Source organism: Doryrhamphus excisus, linkage group LG2 (assembly GCF_037039965.1).
Source record: "Doryrhamphus excisus strain RoL-2023G ecotype Guam linkage group LG2, RoL_Dexc_Guam_v1.1, whole genome shotgun sequence".
In the NCBI taxonomy this organism is placed as follows: domain Eukaryota; kingdom Metazoa; phylum Chordata; class Actinopteri; order Syngnathiformes; family Syngnathidae; genus Doryrhamphus; species Doryrhamphus excisus.
In genome coordinates this window covers 19,185,316-19,209,432 of record NC_136358.1, presented here as the reverse complement: position 1 = coordinate 19,209,432, position 24,117 = coordinate 19,185,316, and the positions used below count along the sequence as shown (strand labels likewise).

General features: G+C 42.1%; 1 protein-coding gene across 1 annotated transcript in view; it reads left to right on the top strand.

Moving 5' to 3' along the window:
• The window catches only part of snd1 (staphylococcal nuclease and tudor domain containing 1), a 144,138-nt gene that overhangs the window by 70,505 nt on the left and 49,516 nt on the right, over window positions 1–24,117 (top strand). The window contains exon 17 of the mRNA XM_058078020.2: window positions 19,637–19,825. Within this exon, the coding sequence (XP_057934003.2) occupies window positions 19,637–19,825 (189 nt within the window). The remainder of the gene's footprint in view (window positions 1–19,636; window positions 19,826–24,117) is intronic.

The following is a 24,117-nucleotide window of genomic DNA, read 5'->3' as shown; positions in this document are numbered from 1 at the left end:
TGGAGCCTATCCCAGCTGTCTTCGGGCAAGAGGTGGGGTACACCCTGGACTGGTGGCCAGCCAATCACAGGGCACATGTAGACAAACAATCATTATTTTTTACTTTTTAAAAATATATATTTTTTGTTCACTTCCTGCTTTCCTAAGTTGAATTTTTTTGACTTTTTTTTTTCACTTCCTGCTTTCCTAATATAGTTAAAAACATGTTTTTTTTTACTTTTTTAAAAAATATATATTTCTCATTCACTTCCTGCTTTCCTAATATAGTTTAATTTTTTTTGCACATCATGACTGGTTCAAGACTCTTCATCCTTGTTACCAATAAATAAATGTGCTGGAGCCTATCCCAGCTGTCTTCGGGCGAGAGGCGGGGTACACCCTGGACTGGTCGCCAGCCAATCACAGGGCACATATAGACAAACAACCATTCACACTCACATTCATACCTATGGACAATTTGGAGTCGCTAATTAACCTAGCATGTTTTTGGAATGTGGGCGGAAACCGGAGTACCCGGAGAAAACCCACGCATGCACGGGGAGAACATGCAAACTCCACACAGAGATGCCCGAGGGTGGAATTGAACCCTGGTCTCTTAGCTGTGAGGTCTGTGCGACCGCCGTGCCGTCCTAGATATAAATTAATCTCGTCCAACTTTGCACCACAATTCCACACACACATGTTGGAAGAATTTCCAGAACTTCCCTTGGAATTCGGTCTTGGGTTCAGACACTTGGTTGTCATCTCTCTCTGGGTTGCACATACTTAGAGCGTCCTAAACATGCCGGCTTTAACCTCTGGACCGAAGTGAAAGCACACTAGCGGAAAAAAGCAAGCGTACCCGTAAAGGTCACACTGTGGAAGGCGAGAAGAAACGAGACATGCTTTACCTCCTCGATCCCCTTGCAGGAGAGCTGGGCTAAAAGGAATGCACCCTACTGTCCCATTACCCCTCTATCACCAGTGATTTGTACAAGCTTCGTGTCCATTAAACTAGGAAGCTGTGTGGGTAATTGATGGTTGCTAAAGCTAGCTGTGACAGAGCTGCTAGGTGAGTGTGTGTGTGTGTGTGTGTGTGTGTGTGTGAGAGAGAGCTAGAGGATAAGCGTGTGAAAGTGGGAGTAGGGAAGGGAGGGGAGAGAAAGCACGCCAGGCAGAAAAGGTCACAGCGCCTGTAGCGCAGTACACAATTCCCAACGGCCTCGCAAGCGCAGAGCCGAGCTCCTACATTATACACCCACAGACTCTCCTTTACTTGGCCACAAACCGAGCACCGACGGAGCTTCGGTGGAGCACATGTGGCGGTGAGGTGGCCGCCACATGAGAGGGGATTTTCCTGCGTGGGGGGGGTATTTCCTGTCTGAATGGAGATCCCCACGCATGGACGACCCATGCTGCCGTTTATTTTTCATGTTGGCACGTACTCGCACGAGGCAGTGCTTGGGCCCACTTCACACCTTCATGGAAAAAATGCACTTTTATTGGAATTTTCCACAATCCAAACGCACATTTTTCAATAGTTTTTTTTTGTTCGCTGTAAAGACAACAGTTGAGGTGTGTGACGGAGCTAACAATGCACCTCATAGGACACACTTATTTTGATTATTAGAAGACCTCTAAAAAAAACCCAAAACCCAATAAGGTTTTATCTCCATTCTGTGACCCTGCACAGAATGGGTACATGCATGACAACAAGTAATATTTCATTTTATATATTTGAGAACTTCCTTCCTGAGCCCATAGATGGGAACTAACACTACCTCCGTCAGCAACGACAGTTTGTTTGCAACTACTAAGCATGCCAGGCTTTATATAGTATAGCTACTATATAATATATACATAATAGAAATAACTAGGTTAAAAATAATAATACAAATGAAAAATATAAATCTAATTCAAAAATAAAACCTACTAAATTGAAATATAATACAAAACAAAATAATACAATACAAAATAATACAAAATAAAATGATACAAAGTGATACAAAATAAAATGATACAAAGTGATACAAAATAAAATGATACAAAGTGATACAAAATAAAATGATTCAAAGTGATACAAAATAAAGATACAAAATGATACAAAATAAAATAATACAAAATAAAATAATACAAAATAAAATAATACAAAATAATACAAAATCATAAAAAATAAAATTATACAAAATAATACAAAATCATAAAAAATAAAATCATACAAAATAAAATAATACAAAATCATACAAAATAAAATCATACAAAATCATACAAAATAAGATAATACAAAATAAAATAAAATAACATTTTTCCATTAAAAAAAAAATGACAATGCCATCTGTCCCTTGGACCTTGAAGAGACCCCTTCCATAAAAGGGCCTAAGTAGTCAAGTGTACCGAGCACGACCCAGTATGGAGGTCAAGGTTGGTGATGGATTATCAGACCTGGCCAGACGGAAGCCCTTAATATGCCCTATCTCCCAATATTAATCTCCAGAGAAGCTTGCATGTGATTAACTTGTGAGCGGCGATGATGAAATAATATTATAAACAGCAAGCTGTTTTAAGCTGCGCTGTAATCTCTGGCTGAATTAATTCCTAGAAATGAAACAAATGGAGAATGCGTAAGCATGTCCTATTGTCTCAAGGTCGTTTGGTTGTGTGTGTGTGTGTGTGTGCTTTCAGTGGCCTGGTTTAAGATAACTTTGCATCAGGGTGGGCAGCGCAATCAAGCACTGGGATGTTACTGGCTACTTAAGAGGACACTTGAGTTCACACACCAAATTTGTCATAATTCTCAAAAGCACAAGACATGACCAAAAATAGTGTGGCTCATTTCCCCTTGGAGTAAAAAAGGCTCTCTTGCTCCTTTCAGGCAGGCAGTTCAAGGCAGGATTATTGCTCTGCATCGGCCCCTGTTTGACAGGCTAAACACACCACCATTCATAGGGAATTTTTTTTTGGGGTGTGGGGGGGGCACTCCTGATCAGCTTCATATGGCAAAGCTGTTTAACTGCTGGGAATGACCGACTAACATTTGTACAGTAGATTTCTAACAGCACTGCAATGTGGAGGATCTTGGACTGGCTTTCCGGGGTCCTTAAAAACAGCAGAGAGCGCTCCCGTCACGGAGGCATAAACATACGGCTTGTTGGATTTATGACTCTATTAGCCTTGCATTATATACATAATAAGAATACTAGTAAATCATGTGTGTCAAACTCTCCAGCCTGCAAAAAACTGTTTGGCAAAATCACAAAGGTCCCAGCTCGCATCGCCGGACCTCAACAAATAAAAGTGCTTATCTGCACTTTATCTGCCTCAGCGATTCCTGTGGCGTTACTGGATCTTTGGTGGTCACAGTATTTTAAAATCAGAACCCGCTATAGAGAATCTGGTGTTTGGAGACTGGAGGTCTCAAGCCACGAGCAAGTGGTCTTGACAAAGCAAATGGGTCTGACATGTGTATACTTGTACTTTGTGGCATGTGGTCTTAGTAATGTTGTCCCTGCAATGTAGTGAAGTGGTGAAGGCCAATCCCCCCGCTAGGGACTAACGCATCTGGTAATGGTAATGGTTTAATTTCATTTGAACATGCATCAGATTACAATTGAATGCATCCCATAATCAGTTCACAGTTCCACATGTCCAAAAGGAGTAGGAAGAAGCAAAGCTTATTAAATCCTACCCCTCCATCTGGTACTTTTACAATCAGTAACTGTTACATTTGTTCACTTCCTGCTTTCCTAATATAGTTTTTTTTAAACTTTTTTTACCAAATTATTTTTCGTTCACTTCCTGCTTTCCTAATATAGTTTAATTTATTTTTTACTTTTTTAAACAAATTATTTTTTGTTCACGTCCTGCTTTCCTAATATAGTTTACATTTAAAAAAATATATATTTTATTTTATTTTTGTCACATACTAATCTAGTATATATAGTACATCTAATCTAGTCTTGTTGAAATAATAGGCTTAATGGTCAAATATAACGTTTCCATTACGATTATGCTGCCAATTACGATATTTATCATCCAGGAGTGAAATCGGCTCATACGATGCTGATCACATGGATCAATTATACATTCATTCATTTTCTATCGCTTATCCTCACGAGGGTCGCGGTGGGGGGTGCTGGAGCCTATCCCAGCTGTCTTCGAACGAGAGTGGCGGGGTACACCCTGGACTGATGGCCAGCCAATCACAGGGCACATATAGACAAACAACCATTCACACTCATATTCATACCTATGGACAATTTGGGGTGGCTAATTAACCTAGCATGTTTTTTGGAATGCGGGAGGAAACCGGAGAAAACCCACGCATGCACGGGGAGAACATGCAAACTCCACACAGAGATGGCCGAAGGGGGAATTGAACCCTGGTCTCCTAGCATACATTTTTCAATATATTTAGGAAGACGGGGGAACCGGGATAAAGGTTATGGAGGTTGCTAACTTATCTGTCAGTCCTCATGTGACGCTTTCTTAAAATCCGACCATACTATTTTTTGATCTCGGATAATTGGGGCATGTCCTGTTTGCTTGAACTTGAAACGAGCGTGTGTGTGTGTGTGTGTGTGTGTGTGTGTGTGTGTACACTGATGATGCATATGAGTGTGCTACATTAATTAACCAATTATGTTGGTGTTAAGGATAAGATTTTTAATACTTTCAATTTGTCTAAATAATACAAGTGTTGAATGGAAAAAGATACAAAGTTGCTGCTAGAGATGGGGGTATTCTTCTGTTTGGCCCTTTGAGCTTTTCAGCCCACCCCCCCCCCCCCCCTCCCCCGCCACCCCGCGGCCCTGCCAAGTGACTTTCACACCAAGGGAGAGGTCCGTCCATCCAGTTCTTAGCTCTTGCTTCAGTAGCAGAGAATGTTTTTCTTCTAGCCGCAGTAGTGGAATCGGTGTCGAACATCTTCTTGCCGCCATCCAGAGACTCTTACGAAATACCAGGAAATACCACAAAATACCATATCTTACTTATTGTGTGGAAATATGGGCTAATAACTATAAAAGCAATCTTCACTCACTAAATGTACTGCAAAAAAGGCCAGTAAGGATAATTCATAATGCCGCCTTGGTGATATAGTTCATCTTCAAATAGCTAAAATAACGCATAAGGCTAAAAATAACCTAAAATTAGCTAAAAATGTCATCCAATACTTCTCTACAAGAAAGGAGAAATATGATCTCAGGGAAGAAGTACATTTGAAACACTTCTATGCTAGGACTACGTTAAAAAGCCATAGCATTTCAGTATGTGGAATCAAACTATGGAATGGATTGAGTAAGGAAATCAAACAATGCACAACGATGAGCCATTTCAAGAAACAATACAAGCAGTTGAGCGGTCCCGTCCACCCAGTTCTTAGCTCTATGAAAATGTGGCCTCTGGGTTTGCACCGTGGCTCCTTGATCCCGGCAATGGCAGATGCAAAGACATTATCGTTAGTTGTATCGGCGGACGCTACATCCCTCTAATCCGACGGCGCACTGCGGGTCTTTCATCCAAATGGATCTAGTCACTGGCACACACATGCAAACACACACAGGCTGCTGACCTACATGTGACTGGCCAAAACCCAGATTCGCCAGCACTCAACCCGGGGGGGCGGGTTGTGTTCGGTACGGGTTCTAAACACACACCCCGAGAAAGACTACAACGCCACCCCAAGTAGGTCGCTCTATACCCCCAAACCACATCCTCCACAGCTAGGGAGGCTCCATAGAGCCTTGGGGGGGGGGGGGGGGGGTAGGCAGAGGGCCAGCGGTCATGGGGCGCAATATTGGCACGATGGTGTGAAGGTCCCACGTATCTGACAGCTCGTCATCTCCGTCACCAGTCAGTCCTGGAGGTAAAGACCTGACAACACTCGTCTTGTCAAGTCGGCCGTCTGCTTTACTGTGAGCATATGGGGCCACTGTTTGACCTCGCTTTCTGGCTAGCGTACTGTACACCAGCAAAACCTAAAGGCCGGGAGCCACTCCAGATTTAACAGCTTTGCGGAGTACGCAAACTCCCCCGTCGCCCAGGAATTGCAGTCTTACTTCAGGTGGAAAAAAAAAAGGCATTTCCCGGTTCAGCACATTTTCTCTTGCTTTTCATCCACTCGCACTCTCACCCCAAAGGTTGACCGCATTAAGGCTTTGACAGGCCATAAAGCAGCTTTCATATACCAACATACAGCAGGGTGAGGATACGGGAAGCAGACAGGCATTGTGGGGAATGTTACGGGTCAGTGGACCTTTGGGAATGGCGGAGGAGGAGGAGGAGGCAGGTATTGGATGAACTCATTCAGGGTCACAAAATGGCATGGACACAATTTGGCAACTGTCTGTATGTGGTTATGAATGTTAATTTACCATTTACAGCAGCACGGCGATCGAGTGGTTAGCGCCCACACTTCACAGCGAGGAGAGACCAGGGTTCAATTCCACCCTAGGCCATCTCTGTGTGGTGTTTGTATGTTCTCCCCGTGCATGCGTGGGTTTTCTCCGGGTACTCCGGTTTCCTCCCACATTCCAAAAACATGCTAGGTTAATTAATTGGCGACTCCAGATTGTCCATAGGTATGAATGTGAGTGTGAATGGTTGTTTGTCTATATGTGCCCTGTGATTGGCTGGCCACCAGTCCAGGGTGTACCCAGCCTCTCGCCCGAAGACAGCTTCATTAGGCTCCAGCACATTTATTTATTGATAATAAGGATGAAGAGTCTTGAACCAGTCATGATGTGCAAAAATAATTTAACTATATTAGGAAAGCAGGAAGTGAACAAAAAAGTAAAAAAAAATAAACTTAGGAAAGCAGGAAGTGAACGAAAAATATATTTTTAAAAAAAGTAAAAAATTAAATTAAACTAGATTAGGAAAGCAGGAAGTGAACAAAAGATATATATTTTAAAAAAAGTAAAAAAAAATAAATTAAACTATATTAGGAAAGCAGGAAGTGAACGGGAAAAAAATTTAAGTAAAAAAAAAAATAAATTAAACTATATTAGGAAAGCAGGAAGTGAACACATGTAACAGTTACTGATTGTAAAAGTACCATTTTTTACGACTCTCGTTTACACGCTTTTATTTTGAAGACCTCAGTTAGGGTGCCTCAGGCTTAATGCGAGTCCAGTCCGAGTCGGCTAAATGAATTGTTTTGACTGAACAAATTGAGCGTGTGTTCCTTCTCAAATGAGGTGACCATAAGGTCACGGAGGGTAAAAAGATGAGCGCTTTCCTTCCTGCTTTATTCCGTGTTTGAGCTTTGCTAGCCGCTATTGTCTCCAGACTAATGGGCTTCATTATGCCGAGCTGTGTCGGTTGCGAGCTGCCAGAGCCCGGGATTAGCCGTAGCACCCGTGTTAGCTGGAAGCAGGAGATGCTGCTTTTGTTAGCGCTCCTTAACCCAATCAGTGGTCGCTAAAGTGCACACTGACCTCCACAACGTTCCCGATATGTGTACTGTATGTGTGGCATTAGAATTCATTCTGCATCTCCGTGTGCGCGTTTATCACAGTGTTGCCTTGCCAACTGCCAGGCCGCAGAAAATGGATGTCTCTGTTGCCGTGCAATATGAAGGTAAAACATAGTAAGTCATGACATCGGGGAGCGCCTAAATCTTCCGGACTTTTTAGCTGCCTGGCAGATAAAGCTGCTGTCTTTTGCCGGGGAATCCACCGTTACCGCCTTGTCTTCATCATCCTCCTTTTTTTGTTTTTTTTTACACCGAGCACATCAGTCCTGCTTGTTATTTCATGCAACAAAGGCTAAAAATGGCTTCTTCCAAGTTGTCGTCTCGGCTGACTTAAACGCTTTCATCGAGGCACAAACAGTGATTCAGTGCGTGTGCAGCCTTGATGGATGAGTCTTGGCATTCTAAGTAGTCCTATAATGGAACGTCTCGAGGTAATCTGATCAACCGTTTAGGCTCATAAAAGAAAAAGCAAGATATTCCTTTTGAAATATCTACCAAACGTTTCCCCCTTCCGCTGTAACGCCACCCACCGTGTTGTGTTCAAAATACAAAAACGGCTATAACACCGCCCTAACCTTGAAACATCCTTTACTGTCCGTGAAGGCCTTAGTGGTGTTACTGCCATGAAACCGTTAATCCTAAATACTTCATGTTGGGAAGGATTAGTCCGGAACTGAGGCCGCCTGGACAGACCCAGCGGTGGGATAAAGGTGTTGTGGAGTGGGGGGGGGGGATTTTGTCCGACAGGAGCTCCAGTCCTAAAGGGTAAAGGTAAAGGTCCAAAATATCTTGCTTTAGTAGCATGTTTCAGTAGCAGTAACAGTAGAATGTTTTTCCTTTAGCCGCAGTTGTGGAATCGGTGTCGAACATCTTCTTGCCGCAATACCAGGAAATATCACGAAATACCATATCTTACTTATTGTGTGGAAATATGGGCTAAAAACTATAAGAGCAATCTTCACTGACTAAATGTACTGCAAAAAGGTCAGTAAGGATAATTCATAATGCCGCCTAAAAACAACCAATTAGCTAAAAATGTTGTGACAAAAAATACAATTTAAAATTTAAAACTTATAACGTAACGCTGAACGTAAAGTGTAACGTAAAGCGTAACGTAAAACGTAACGTAAAACTTAACAAAAATAATTACAACAATTATTTAAAAAAATAAATAAAAACTTAAACTATATTATGAAAGCAGGAAGTGAACAAATGTAACAGTTACTGATTGTAAAAGTACCAGATGGAGGGGTAGGATTTAATAAGCTTTGCTTCTTCCTACTCCTTTTGGACATGTGGAACTGTGAACTGATTATGGGATGCATTCAATTGTAATCTGATGCATGTTCAAATGAAATAAAACCATTACCAAATACTGGCAACAATGTCCCACTGAAAGTCCTAAATCAGCTGATTTTGAGGACTCTTTTCCCTCCATATTGAAAAGGTTAGCCAGACACTCACCCTTAACTACCGACAAATTCCTATTTCGAGACGGAAGGAAACCCAGCAGACCAACGGGAACGGCGGTACCAACCTTCAACTCCAAGCTGTGTTTTCTGCAGCGGTGCAATCAGGTGTATCCCCCAGAGCTTGCCCTCTGGCAGGGAGCTTTGGGGTCCCGCCTGGTTCTGGCTGGGAGAAAGAAAGGGACGGGGGTAAAAAAAAAAAAAAAAGCAGCTGGCAGCACTTTCTAAATTAAAGTCAATACAGCGGCGCGTTCCATCAGAGGCAGCCCTCCCACACGTTCGCTAAGGAGAGCGGCAGGTCAGATGTCGATTGACTTCTCCCCGAGTACCTCTACTATGCAGGGCAACATGTGTTTGTGTGGGTGGATTGGGTATAAGGACGGAATGGGAGGGGGGGGGTGAGTTATAGCTGTACAAGTCGTAAACGCGGTGTTGGGCAGAAGGCTTAATAATCCAAAGCACAGGTGCAAAGCTTATGGACGCGGCGTGATGTGGTTGGCATACGAGGTAGCACTTTTCCGTAATTCTGCTGAGCCCGAACGCCACCCGTTCGGCTGAGTTTTAATATTCCCAGTGTTCCCAGCTGCTTATGTGCTTTTTTTTTTTTTTACTTCCTCATAAGCAAAGTTAATGATACATTTAAATATCTCTTCATTGTCTTCTTCCTCGCATTAAAAGGAGCTCATTGAGCGCCAAAGTGGCCTACACAGACAGCGACGCCGCAATCGCCAAACCCTTGGCCGTTATATGGAAGGAAAAAACGATGTTTATTCTGACAGGGAAATTTGCCTATGCATTTAACCTCATCCTCTTGAGGAGCAGTTAGCATCCATCATGTGGCACAGCGGAACGGCATCAGTTAGCATCTTGGTCAGTGGGACAATGTGGACAGCAGTAGGCGGGATTTGAACCGGGGTTTCTGGACAACTTTTTCAGCCTGTGAGCTACTTTGGCAAAGTCGAGGCAACATTTTAACAAGGTTTCAGCAGCGGACACATTTTCCACTTAATCACAAAACCCTCCAAAGCCCTCCACGATCTGAAGCCCCCTCCCTGTAAATCGTCTTTGAGTATTTTGAAAAGCCATTTTTATTTTTATTTTTATTTTTATTTTTATTTTTATTTTTATTTTTATTTTTATTTTTATTTTTATTTTTATTTTTATTTTTATTTTTATTTTTATTTTTATTTTTATTTATTCATTCATTTTATACAACTGCATTTTTTCCATTATTATTATTATTATCAAAGTCACGGTGGAGTGGTTAGCGCGCAGACCTCACAGCTAGGAGACCAGGGTTCAATTCCACCCTCGGCCATCTCTGTGTGGAGTTTGCATGTTCTCCCCATGCATGCGGGAGTTTTCTCCGGGTACTCCGGGTATCCTCCCACATTCCTAAAACATGCTAGGTTAATTAGCAACTCCAAATTGTCCATAGGTATGAATGTGAGTATGAATGGTTGTTTGTCTATATGTGCCCTGTGATTAGCTGGCCACCAGTTCAGGGTGTACCCCACCTCTCAGCCTGAAGACAGCTGGGATAGGCTCCAGCACCCCCCTGCACCCTCGTGAGGAAAAGCGGTAGAAAATGAATGAATGAATGAGTTCTCCTCCTATTTTGTGTGGAAGTGGTAACTTTTTGGCTTCTTATTTTGTCTTTATCCACCTTTTGGCCATCTTTGTGAGGAGTTTGCATGTTCTCCCCGGGCATGCGTGGGTTTTCTCCGGGTACTCCGGTTTCCTCCCACATTCCAAAAACATGCTAGGTTAATTAGCCACTCCAAATTGTCCATAGGTATGAATGTGAGTGTGAATGGTTGTTTGTCTATATGTGCCCTGTGATTGGCTGGCCACCAGTCCAGGGTGTACCCCACCTCTCAGCCTGAAGACAGCTGGGATAGGCTCCAGCACCCCCCTGCGACCCTCGTGAGGAAAAGCGGTAGAAAATGAATGAATGAATGGGTTCTCCTCCTATTTTGTGTGGAAGTGGTAACTTTTTGGCTTTTTAATTTGTCTTTCCCCACCCTCGACCATCTCTGTGTGGAGTTTGCATGTTCTTGCATGAAACAGAAACACCACGCTAAGATAAACCAGGCTATTTAATATAAGTACGTGATTTAGACCTGATGTAACGGTACAACGATGTGTACATTCACCTGTTGAGCCCCAATTGAGCGTACAGAGACAACATGCCTCCGGGCCAAGGGATTTACTTCTTAAAGGCGTCTGATATCGGAGCAGGAAGCCTGGGCAGCGGGTGTCTTCAGCTGGCTACAAATTGTTGCTTGTAACTCCGTAATGTGGTAGCAAGGTGTCTGTTTTTGCCTGTGGCTACATTGGGGAAATTGAATTTGTGTGTGTGTGTGTATGGGGGAGGGGGGGTCGCCATCCATCGTATTTGTAAGCACAATTGTCATATGGTAAAGAAGGCGGGTGTTAAAAGCACTCTAACGCGGTGCAATGTTGGATCCATTCAAAACCCAGAATGACAGGATTGAACAAAGAGAAGCTAGTTAGCGGCTTTTTGTTGTGACAAAAAAACACACACTTGCTCCCCCCCCCCGTCGGCGATGTTCGATGCCAGATAATACATCTGATATCAGCCCATTATTTGATTTACCTTTCCGCCCCGGTTGGCTTTTATTGCATTTTCATGATGTCAGTTCAGGTGTGGCGCAAACACAATCACAATACTCCGCATTTGAATTTACAATCAAGTTTTATTGGATCCCTCTTTCCCGCTCGTCGTCCTTCTGACGCTTTCCTCGCCCTCTGCCAGAGCTAATCCTCCGGTCGGAGCATGTCCTCTCCAAGTTAGCGCTGATTAGCAGCATCTGGATTAGGACGGACTTTTAGGGCATGGAAGAGGAGGGAAGATGAGGACAAAACAAAAGCCCCTTGTACCACAAAATGGGAGACTGCAATGTCGAAGACCTTCGCATCCACTTTGGAAAAGACATTTTAGGGTGTGCCCACATTTGGCTAGTGGTTCTCAGTTACTTGACAACAATAAATAAAGACCTTTTTTGAACCCCCGACTTTGTGTAGAAATCGAAAATATGTCCGCACTTCAGCCTTGTACGCCGCAGGGGCCGCTGTTATGTGCTCGCATTCTGCCATGTTGTTTGTGTGAGGACGTTCACTCAACGTTCCTTGCCTAATTGACTACGATGATAATAGATTGTCCTTGAACCTAAATAAAACTAAAATCATGCTGTTTGCTAACAGTAGAAAGGACACGTAACAGCAAATACAAAGGGTGAACGAAAATACATTTCTGGGGATCACAATAGATGAAAATATGAGCTGGAAACCTCATATTACAAATATACAACATAAGGTGGACAGAAATATTTCAATATTGAAATCAATCAGAAATCACTCCACACTTTATTGCTCTCTGGTTCTACCATATCTTACTTATTGTGTGGATTTTTTTTAAGTAAAAAAAACATTTTTTTAACTATATTAGGAAAGCAGGAAGTGAACAAATTTTTTTAAGTAAATAAAAATAAACTATTTGGAAAGCAGGAAGTGAACAAAATATATATATTTTTAAAAAATAAAAAAATATTTTTTTTATGAAACTATATTAGGAAAGCAGGAAATGAACAAAAAATAATTTAAAAAAAAGTAAAATTAAACTATATTAGGAAAGCAGGAAATGAACGAAAAATAATAAAAAAAAGTAAACAAAAATTAACCCATATTATGAAAGCAGGAAGTGAACAAATGTAACAGTTACTGATTGTAAAAGTACCAGATGGAGGGGTAGGATTTTAATAAGCTTTGCTTCTTCCTACTCCTTTTGGACATGTTTAACTGTGAACTGATTATGGGATGCATTCAATTGTAATCTGATGCATGTTCAAATGAAATTAAACCATTACCATTACGTGTAGGTCCTGCCACCTAACAATCGGAGGTTTAAATTCAAATCAGAAATGAACCTTTGCTGTGTCTGCACTTGAATAAATACCATATACAGTCTATGATAAATGGCTAAAAATATCCATATCATAATTTTTAATATCGATACAGTATCGTGGAACGAAGTATCGTGATATATTGCCGAAATGATATTCTCTTACACACCTAGCACTCGGCCAGTTTTTACACTTCACACCTAAAGTCCGCCACTTTTGACTCGCTTATGTGTACTTTGAGCCGTACTGGAATGAAGTACACTTGTACTCGTTTGGGAACCATTTTGAAGTTGCGAGTTCAAACAAATCTTGGCAGAGGAAGACATCTTGAGGTTAAATGATATGGTAGTGTTGTCTAGCAACAGACTATAAGTCTATTACCTCCGAGCTCGCTAAATTAGAAGGACCTCAGACTGCAATCAGATCATCATTTTCGTCTGTCGGACCACCCGCCGGGGTGAAGCCGGTTTATTTGTGCCGATCCCTTTACCTTCGTTCCAGAAGCAGGCAGACATTTTTTTTTTTTTTTTTTGGTTGACTGTTCTTTCGTCACTCGCCGATCCAACTTCAGTCTCTGGTTTTTTTGACAAGCGCACATAAATTGACAAAAAGCCTCTGTCTGCTCTTCCACCCCCCACCCCCTACCCCCCCATCACCCCAACGTCTGCCTCATTCTCTCAATCTGTCAGCACAGACAGTCCGGGAGGACAGAAATGGCTTTTTGAGTGACATGAGGCCGGCGATGCCATTTACGGCATCAACTGGTCGAGAAAAGAGGCGGAGACGAATGATTACGGACTTGCCATCATTGTCCTGTACCCCCCCGCCCCCATCCCCTTCACTCTGTCGCTTCGACTCCTCATCAGTAGCCGATCGAACCTAAATGACCAGACCACATTGCCAGCACATGTAAAGGAAACGTCTGCAAAAAAAAGACATGTTGCTTGAAAGCATCTGGCACAGGAGGGGGGGGGGGATTCAGGGGGGGCTATCTCGGGCACAAGCTACACAGAATCATGCATATTTAAAGTTCCATTATGAAATCTTAATTTGATTCATAGAGCTGCAGCAGTGGTTGGAGCACGAGCGTCTTGTACTTGATATGAATACTTCTTGCCGGGACAACGCTGCAATGTATTTAGTCTTTCATGTGGAGTGGAGCCAATTATCTTCAAGCATGTCTTTAGCGTCGTTCGATGCTTTTGCTACGTTATTGTTGCTGTGTAAAAGCAGCAACGGGAGGAGAGAGAGAGAGAGAGAGAATTGGGGAATCCACGCCAACAAGAACTTGGCAAATGAGCTAGCACTTGCGGATTAGATGTTTCTCTCTCTGCAAAATCCGTCAGAAAATGTCTTGAAGAGGACCGGATAATAAGTGGCATATAGCGGTGTTTATGATCAAGCTAGCTAACTCGTACACGAGCCTACTTCCTGAAGCTGCACCCTAAGCATCATGGGAAGGCGACCTTTGTGTTCCCTCAACCCCAACTTCACACCCTTTTATGCAGTTAAGTGGAATTATACTGTACTTATTCATCCATTTTCTATGCCGCTAAGCTCAAGGGTGCAGTGGTATGCTGGAACCTATCCCAGCTGACTTTGGGGCGACAGCTAAAATGCCAAAATGGCTTCTTATTGGGGTGTTTGCACTAGGTGGGTGCAGTCAGGGACTAGGGGGGTCGGGGGCCAGGTGGGTTGGTGGTGGTGTGCTACAGCAATGTCCCAGGGTTTTGTTGGGGTGTCCGATGTTCCCACTCTTCTTTTGTTGTTTTGTCTTATGTAAGATTCTGTGATTTATATGCGTGGAAAAAAAATCACTTATTGAATTGGTAACTGCTCTGGGATGGAGAAAGGGGTAGGATTTAATAAGCTTTGCTTCTTCCTGCTCCTTTTCAGACATGTGTAGTAATGAGGTATTGTGTATGTGTATATGTGTGTATACTATGTGTGTATGTTTATATGTATGTGTATTTGTATGTATACTATATGTATGTATGTGTGTGTATATGTATGTATACTATATGTGTGTATGTATACTATATGTATGTATGCTGCATATACATGTATATATGTGTGTGTCTGTGTGTGTGCATATGTGTGTATATATGAATGTATGTATGTATATCTGTGCATGTGTGTATATATATGTATGCCGTATTAGTGTTCTTACCAATGTCGCTCAATATTCATTGGCCAGAATTCAGTGTCAGGGGCAAAAATAATACAGATTGTCGTTATTGCTGTTATTGATTTTAATAACAGAGGTTGTTGAAGATCATCAAGGCCCAGCCTTCCTTACATTTCATCATCTGCCAAAGATCCTATTGGATGACTTGGTTGGCTGACTGATGTACCCCCCCACCCCCCCCACCCCAGTAAAGGCTTTTAAATGTATACACCCTGGTAAAGCGCTTTTAATATGTGCCATCATTCCCCAATGAACAGATTCCACCTGAGGAGTCAAGCCGGTATCGATCCAGAGGGGTCAGATGGATTGACTGATGTTGAATCTGGGCGCTCATTACACCGCCAGGGGTCTTAACATTCGTCTCTGTCACCGACCTATGATGCGTATTCGTCACGGGGGCTTTGGCGGACTGACAGGAAATGAAGATCACACAGGTCATTTGGCTTCGTCGAAGCCCACAAGCTCTTCTGTTGACATGACTTGGTTCTGTTTAGGAATTCCCAAATTTTGGGGTAGGTGGTCTTCACGTTCCCGAGAGCAAAGCGGTTTCACCTAGCAAGGTTTCAACTGCATTGCCCGAACGCCACTTCCCTAGCGTTTTGTGTCGGGCACGGAATGGAACACATCCATTATCTATTGATGAAAGGGAAAAACTCATTATCGGGCGGGTTTAATGGCGGGGATCGTGCTTGTTCAGAAGCTCGTTGACTTTTGGTCCGCGCTGCTGCCGCCGACAAGACGGCGGACGGCCTCTGACAGTGATACATGGGACCTTCTGAGTTGCATTGATCACCGCGCACTAAGAACTCACACATGTTCATGTTAGTGTACCATTGGTGGTGGTGGTACGTCTTTGGACAAAAATAAAAAAAATAATTAATAAAAAAGCAAATATACGCTTCTAGTCCAAGCTAGCAGACCCCGGTTTACCGCTGCTGCTTTGAAGATTTTTCTTTTCACAAGCCCCATTAACATGCACTTGACATCCCTTCTTGATTTGTGCCATTAAAGGGATCAATGGCGGTTTGTTTGATTCATTCATTTCTACGACTGCCCCTTCCTCTCGCGGTTAAAAGGTGATCTATACTTGTAGACCTACTTGCACACACGGACCTTCCTAATAGCGCTCACTTCAGGATTCCTACCAAAGTATGGAATTAGATTTGATGCATTTCTAGGTCTGTAGTGGTATGTAAAAATCAAACTTTCCCTAACATCATACCTTTTTTCACCATAAAAAAATTACAAATTTTTCTTCATTGTTTTGTTTCTCATAATAATACAACTTAAATTTTTTTTTCTTTATGATTATATTAAAATTTAATTTGTCATTTATTTGTGTTGTTCTTGTACAATTACAATTTTTTGTTGTTACATTACCACTTTTTTCTCTTTATTTTGGCTTTATTCTGTGAAAAATACTGCCGATTGTTATTTGTATTTATTTTTTATTATTATAAAATTTTTTTATATTTTTGTTGTTACATTACCACTTTTTTCTCTATTTCGGCTTTATTCTGTGAAAAATACTGCTGATTTATTTTGGCTTTTTTCTGTGAAAAATTCTGCTGATTATTATTTCTATTTATTTTTCTTATAATTTTTTTTATATTTTTGTTACATTGCCATTTTTTTCTCTTTATTTTGGCTTTATTCTGTGAAAAATACTGCTGATTATTATTTTAATTAATTTTTTTATTATTATAATTTTTGTATATTTTAGTAATGTAGTTCTTGGCCATTAGTGTTCTTCTTCTTCTTCTTCTGATATCTTGAGAAGGCAGAGAAAAGAAACGTGTGTTCAAGTCTCGCATCAGGATTATGGATGATGGACAACATTAAAAAAAAAGTTGCTCTCTGGTTCTACCATATCTTACTTATTGTGTGGAAATATGGGCTAATAACTATAAAGGCAATCTTCACTCACTAAATGTACTGCAAAAAAGGCCAGTAAGGATAATTCATAATGCTAACTCATTTCTAAAATCACAAATACTTCAACTTGCTGATATAGTTCATCTTCAAACAGCTAAAATAAATAATTATTTATATATAAAAAAAACTTAAACTGTATTATGGAAAGCAGGAAGTGAACAAATGTAACAGTTACTGATCGTAAAAGTACCAGATGGAGGGGTAGGATTTAATAAGCTTTGCTTCTTCCTACTCCTTTTGGACATGTGGAACTGGGAACTGATTATGGGATGCATTCAATTGTAATCTGATGCATGTTCAAATGAAATAAAACCATTACCATTACTACAAATGCATACTCATAACCCTAATTTTGTCCCATTGACTCCATATGAATATGAATATTACTCCATGTGGTTGAGATTGAATAACAGGAGGCACCAAAGTATGTTTCTTATTCCTTGATTGAGTTTGCTTCCTCCAGCTCATCTGTCCTGTCGGACAGTTTGATTTTGTTTTCAGTTTGTGCTTTGATGAATGATCTCCCAGCAGGTGGCACCTTTACCGGCTATTCATCTTGCTTGAGATCTGATCAAGGTTGTGATTGTTGCTCCCGGGTTCAAAAAAATTGAATAATTTACCCAACCAACCAAAAGGAGAAATAATCTTGGAAGCTTTGTTTGGATGGATATTCAAAGTCTTAATTTGAGATGCAGTTTTTTCGTGTTTAGAGGAAAAAAACAAAAAAAAAGATCCCAATAGCAATTTGTAAAATGCTATCCCACTGCATGCTTGCAATTTGTTTTAGTGCAGGTTTTGGCTGTGACAAGGTGTCACCTACTGCAGGTTTTTCTTTTTATTTATTAACTTCTTTCTTTTTCTTCTTCATTCACTTCCAAACAGTTAAGTGAATTAAATCAGCACGGCTGCACTTTTAAACAATGACCTTGGAGAGGAGGGGAGGGGGGGCAGCTTTTGCTTGTGTGGGAGAATGACTACAATTGTACACACACACACACACACACACACACACATTTTATAAGTCTCCTCATTTCCATTCAGCGTGTCGACACAATCCCGGCATTTATGAGATTACCGGAGCCCATTTGTGTTCCGACGGGAGCCGTGTTGGCTCCACGGAGGCCTCCATTGGGAACCATCTGGGCTCTCTCTTGTAGCCAGCCCGCCCCGAACGCATCATTCCATTATCATTTCTCAAGTTATTTTTAAGTTGTATTGCCATAAAACGCTCATTTGCGCACACTTGTATGTGTGCCGCATTTTTTTTGGGTGGTTGTTTTTTTTTTGGTGGTGTTTTTAAAGTTTTTGCCATTTGTCGGTAACCTTTTGTCAGGTTCAAACTCCTGTGACACTTTAAAAAAACACTTAAATACAGAAGAGACAGACAATAATATTCAAAGTTACTCACAGCGAGGAGAGTGAAGTTCACACTCCTCTCTTTTCGGGGGTCCCGACTACATGGTCGTGCAACTCTGGGGGGGGCAGTTGCACAAGCTGTATTTGTTTGTCTATGTGTGTTTATATGTGAGAGTAATTACTTTTATTATTTCATGAGTTCTTATCTTGGCACATTCTTGCAGGATTAACATGAACATCTGCAGGGTCGTTGTTGGCGCACCCAGGCATCTCCAGGACCTGGGGGGTCGCTGGTCAAATGTATTGGGATGACTGGCTAAAAAGTAAATGTCAGGTTCAAACTCCTGTGACACTTGTAAAAACACTTAAATACAGAAGAGACAGACAATAATATTCAAAGTTACTCGCAACGAGGAGAGTGAAACAACAATCCAGTGACATGCAGCTCCACTCTTAGTATGGGTTGTAGTAGGGGGTCCCTACTACATGGTTGTGCAACTCTAAGGGGGGGAAGTCAGTTGTTGTATTTGTTTGTCTATGTGTGTGTTTATATGTGAGAGTAATTACTTTTATTGTTTTATTAGTTCTTATTTTGGCACATTCTTGCAGGATTAACATGAGCATCTGCAGGGTTGCTGTTGGCACATCCAGGCACCTCCAGGACCTGGGGGTCACTGGGGGTCTCTGATCAGGGTCACGGGAACATTCCAACACTTTCTATTGTCTAAGCAAATGGATATAAGGGTGATAACTAATATTATATTCATTCTATTACATTTTATTCTAACACTTTTTCCGCTTCCCCTATTTGACATTTGGGCGCGCTGTGGATGAGTTGTGTCACAGCGATCAAAAATTGGGGGTGGGGCGGGGGGGGGGGGTGGTGCGCAGCAATTCAGAGGAATATGAGTGGGAATACTTCCAGGTAAGATCGGGTTTGGGAAGAAAGTGTGCACACACGCCAATAAAAGGCTTTGACTTTAGTGGAGAACAAGGCCGAGCAGTTTACAAACTTAATTCTCTCCAGATTTCCCGAGCGGCCGCGGCATTAAGCGAGCTCTTAATCGCTTGACTCGGTGCTATCTCGTCAGCGCACCTGCCCTCTCGCTTTCTTGCTGACTGGAGCTTTCGCGGACTGGGGAATTGTTTTTAAAGACAGGATTTTTTTTGCAGGTGTTGTGGAGGAATTACAATTTCTTATTGTGTGCCTGGGCCCGCTTCAAGCGCGCTTCCAAAGAACTGGAAGACTCAAAGAGTAACTCGTGGAATCTCCCAAAACCCTAATCTTCTGCTTTCCGCTGCGTTCCAGGTGGAGGTGGAAGTGGAGAGCATGGACAAAGCCGGCAACTTCATCGGCTGGCTGCACATCGAGGGCGTGAACCTGTCCGTGGCGCTGGTGGAGAACGCTCTGTCCAAGGTCCACTTTACGGCCGAGCGCAGCAGCTACTACAAAACGCTGGTGTCAGCGGAGGAGGGGTGCCGGCAAAGGAAGGAGAAGGTTGGTACCATTTTTTTTTTTGGGCTAAAGGATTTTCATTTGTAAAACACTTTGGAATTGCCATGTATTTCTGTGGATCACAGTAGATGAAAATATGAGCTGGAAATCTCATATTACAAATATACAACATAAGGTGGGCAGAAATATTTCAATATTGAACAAAGAAAAATTTGTTCTCAATCAATGGTTCTACCATATCTTACTTATAGTGTGGAAATATGGGCTAATAACTATAAAAGCACTGGCTAAATGTACTGCAAAAAAGGTCAGTAAGGATAATTCATAATGCCGCCTACAGAGAACATACCAACTCCTTCAACTTGTTGATATAGTTCATCTTCAAACAGCTAAAATAATACATAAGGCTAAAAAATAAGCAATTAGCTAAAAATGTCATCCAATACTTCTCTACAAGAGAGGAGAAATATGATCTCAGGGAAGAAGTACATTTGAAACACTTCTATGCTAGGACTACTTTAAAAAGCCATAGCATTTCAGTATGTGGAATCAAACTATGGAATGGATTGAGTAAGGACCTCAAACAATGCACAACGATGAGCCAATTCAAGAAACAATACAAGCAGTTGATGTTTGCTAAATACAAGGATGAAGAGTCTTCAACCAGTCATGATGTGCTATATATATATATCACTATATTGACACTTACTATGGTACCCATTATGTCATTGGATGCTCATATCACCTTGTACTTTGGTACTTGACAAAAAAAAATGTAAAAAAAATTTTGAAAAGATAATTTTTTTTTAATTTTTAAAAAATTAAAAAATAAATTATAAAATAAATTAATAAATAAAATACATTTTTTAAATACAAGGATGAAGAGTCTTGAACCAGTCATGATGTGCTATATATATATATATATCTCACTATATTGACACTTACTATGGTACCCATTATGTCAATCGATGGTCATATCACCTTGTACTTTGGTATGTGACAAAAAAAATGTAAAAAAAAAAAAAATTAAGATTAAAAAATTTTGAAAAGATAATTTTTTTTTAATTTTTTAAAAATTAAAAAAAATTATAAAATAAATTAATAAATAAAATAAATTTGTTAAATACAAGGATGAAGAGTCTTGAACCAGTCATGATGTGGTATATATAGAAATCACTATATTGACACTTACTATGGTACCCATTATGGCATTGGACGCTCATATCACCTCGTAAGTCGGTACATGACAAAATAAATAAATAAATACATGAATATGTTTTCATTATTATTCATATATAGTTTCGGTAGCTTGGTCAGGTTGGCATTACGTACAAAAAATGGTCTGGAAACCCAATAGCGGCCATAAGAACGGGGACCAACCCAGTCCCGGTCCAGAACGCTACCATCATTTCCAGTTGAATCTCTGCCTGGTTTCCTTCTCCAAACAAACAAGAGCACACAGTCCCTGTCACGTCTAATCTCACCGCTCTTCCACCGCTCAGTCGCGACACCTCCGATGACAACAAGCCCCCCGCACCCCCATCCCACCCTCTTCCCCTTTTGGCCCAATTCAGACAGCTTGACTTCCACCGCAAGCTTTTGACTTGAGCTAACCTGAGCGCCGGCCGGCCCGGCCAGCCAGGCGGACGGTGATCACGTCGACGTTGCTTGGCCACAGGCGGGGGCCCGCACATTGCATTGTTTGTGTGTAGTGAAAAGGAGTGTGTGTGTGTGTGTGTTGCCAATGCATCGTTTGCAACTCGCAGGCAGCTGAGATGGGACTCTGTGCTCTAATTAACCCGTAGAGACGGGATAGTAGAAGAAAAGCTGAGATCTTTGCTTTTTTTTTTTTTCCTCACCCCCCACCTCCCCCTCTCCCCTCGTCTCCGTGTTTGAAGTCATGGCTGGTTGTACGTATAGCGAGGGCAGATCACATGGCTTCCTGTCCCCGAGGCTGTGGTTACAGGAGGACATGCTGTGTCAGGATTCCCTGTAAGAAAAGAAGCTTGTCATAATGTACGCCCAGGGTGTGTGTGTGTGTGTGTGTGTGTGTGTGTGTGTGTGTGTGTGTGCATTAATGAAAACTTTGCATCTGCGGTCCAGCGAGGAATTAGCACAACAACAAAAGAAGGTGGAGGGGATTTTGCTGCAGTTGCATCCTCAACCTAAAACTGCTTAGTTTGGTTGAGTGAATGAGGTTTTACTAGACCTTAGACCAGAGGATCTGGGTCACTAAAAGGTCTTGGGCACTAAACGGAAGCTTTCCAATGACCTTGACGAGAGAGTCTAAGGCTCAGTGTCTAAGGTAAATGTAATTTGGGGTGTTGGTGTTTTTTTTCTAAGGTGTAGTTCAGCTAAGATGGGCAACCCGATTCCCGGAAAACTCTTGAAAAGACTGACATTGGGAATAATGGCCATTCCTCTCCGCTCTTATCCTTCTCCAATCTTTTGTATGAGCGACATCGCCAAGCTATAAACTCCCGTTCATACACACATTCAATTATTTCTTTACATACCGCGCCTACAACTCATCGTTATTTTCTTCATTGACCAATCTGAAGCTCGTTTTGATGACTGGAGGGGTGGACAACCTGCGGCACTGGTCCCCATCCTTGGTGCTCCAACCTTACCGATGGAAATTAGCTGTCATTCGATGCTAGTGTCGGATATTTCTGTATAAACAAAGACAGTCAAAAAATACTGAAGAAAACACTGAAATTGGACCGCGACCCGATGGATGCGGACCCCTGGCTTCAATGTTTTGGGAATGATGCGGTGTCTAGTTTGAGCAAGGACAAAGTTTAACCCATGTTCACCCCCCCCCCGGACCATCGTGTTTTGTTCCGTCAATATTCTGCTTCCATACACTTGAAAGCAACGCAATCTAATTAAAGCAAACCAGCAGAGGAAGGAAACGAGCTGGTAATTGGAGTGTCCTGTTTATGAACAGGTGAATCAACAATGGGACCCTCCCTGTCTGCGGCAGTGGTCCCCATCCTTGGTGCTCCAACCTCACCGATCATTCGATGCTAATGTCGGATATTTCTGTATAAACAAAGACAGTCAAAAAATACCGGACAAAACACTGAAATTGGACCATGACCCGATGGATGCGGACCCCTGGCTTCAAAGTTTTAGGAATGATGCGGTGTCTAGTTTGAGCAAGGACAAAGTTTAACCCATGTTCAAACCCAACCCAACCCTCTTTTGATAGCGTCCATTCACTTGAAAGCAACGCAATCTAATTAAAGCAAACCAGCAGAGGAAGGAAACGAGCTGGTAATTGGAGTGTCCTATTTATGAACAGGTGAATCAACAATGGGCACCCCCCCCACCCCCCACACCCCCCATCAATAATAACCTGAATGTGCTTTCTGTTGAGCAAGGGCTTTTTTCTGCTGTAATTACCCAACCTTGAAGGAGATTAACACACTCCACTGGGCCTCCGAGTGGCTTGAAGAGGAGGAGCGCCAAGAAAGAAAGAGGCGAGCAAAAGAGGATATGACAGGCCGTGTTGAAGATATTTCATGTCACGGGACTCCCGTCTTTTCATCGTTTGCCTTGCCCCCCCCCCCCCTCTTTTTTTTTTTTTGCCCCGTTCTTTTCACAGTACCGGCTCGCTCTTTTCATCTAGTCAATGTTCTCACATCCTTATGCTCGCCCTCTTCGCTTGTTCCCCTTCGCTCTTTATTTCTGTCCCGCTCCAACTAATCATCTTTGAATCCATTCTTATTAACTGGATTAATGCCTTGTCAGATGCCCTGCGTGGCGCTGCCCCGGCTCCCCCTAAGTGCCTTTCTTTTTTTTTTTTTTTGGAAGCTCCAGGATTCCATGTCCCCATGGCGGCGGTCAGTGTTTACTTTCATCTTTTTTTAGGAACCGTAGACCTTGGATTGCAGGGCTGCCTCGCCTCATACCGGAGCCATCCATCAGGGCCCGTCTGTCACAGCAGTTGAGGCGGCATTGTTTTGACATTGAGTATGGTGACACGTCCTCGGCGATGCTGTCTGATTTTTTTTGGCCGGGATCCAGGGATCCTGGGACTCTCGTTCTGCCGCAGTACTCGGTCAACATATGATCATTCAACACAAGTCACAAGTCTTGGAAACAGACCTGGAATGGCGTCACGCTGAATTACTTTGGAACACCACAAGGTCAAAGATCTTTCCGATCTAGTTCATTCCAAAGTTGATTCCTGAGAATGGGATCGGATCACCAGACCATCCAAGCATGCCTTTATGGATCTTCTCTAAACTGCTCCTCCATACGACGGTCCAAACAGAAATCCATCTGTCAATTTTCGCTTCTTCTCACGAGGGTCGCAGGTATGCTGG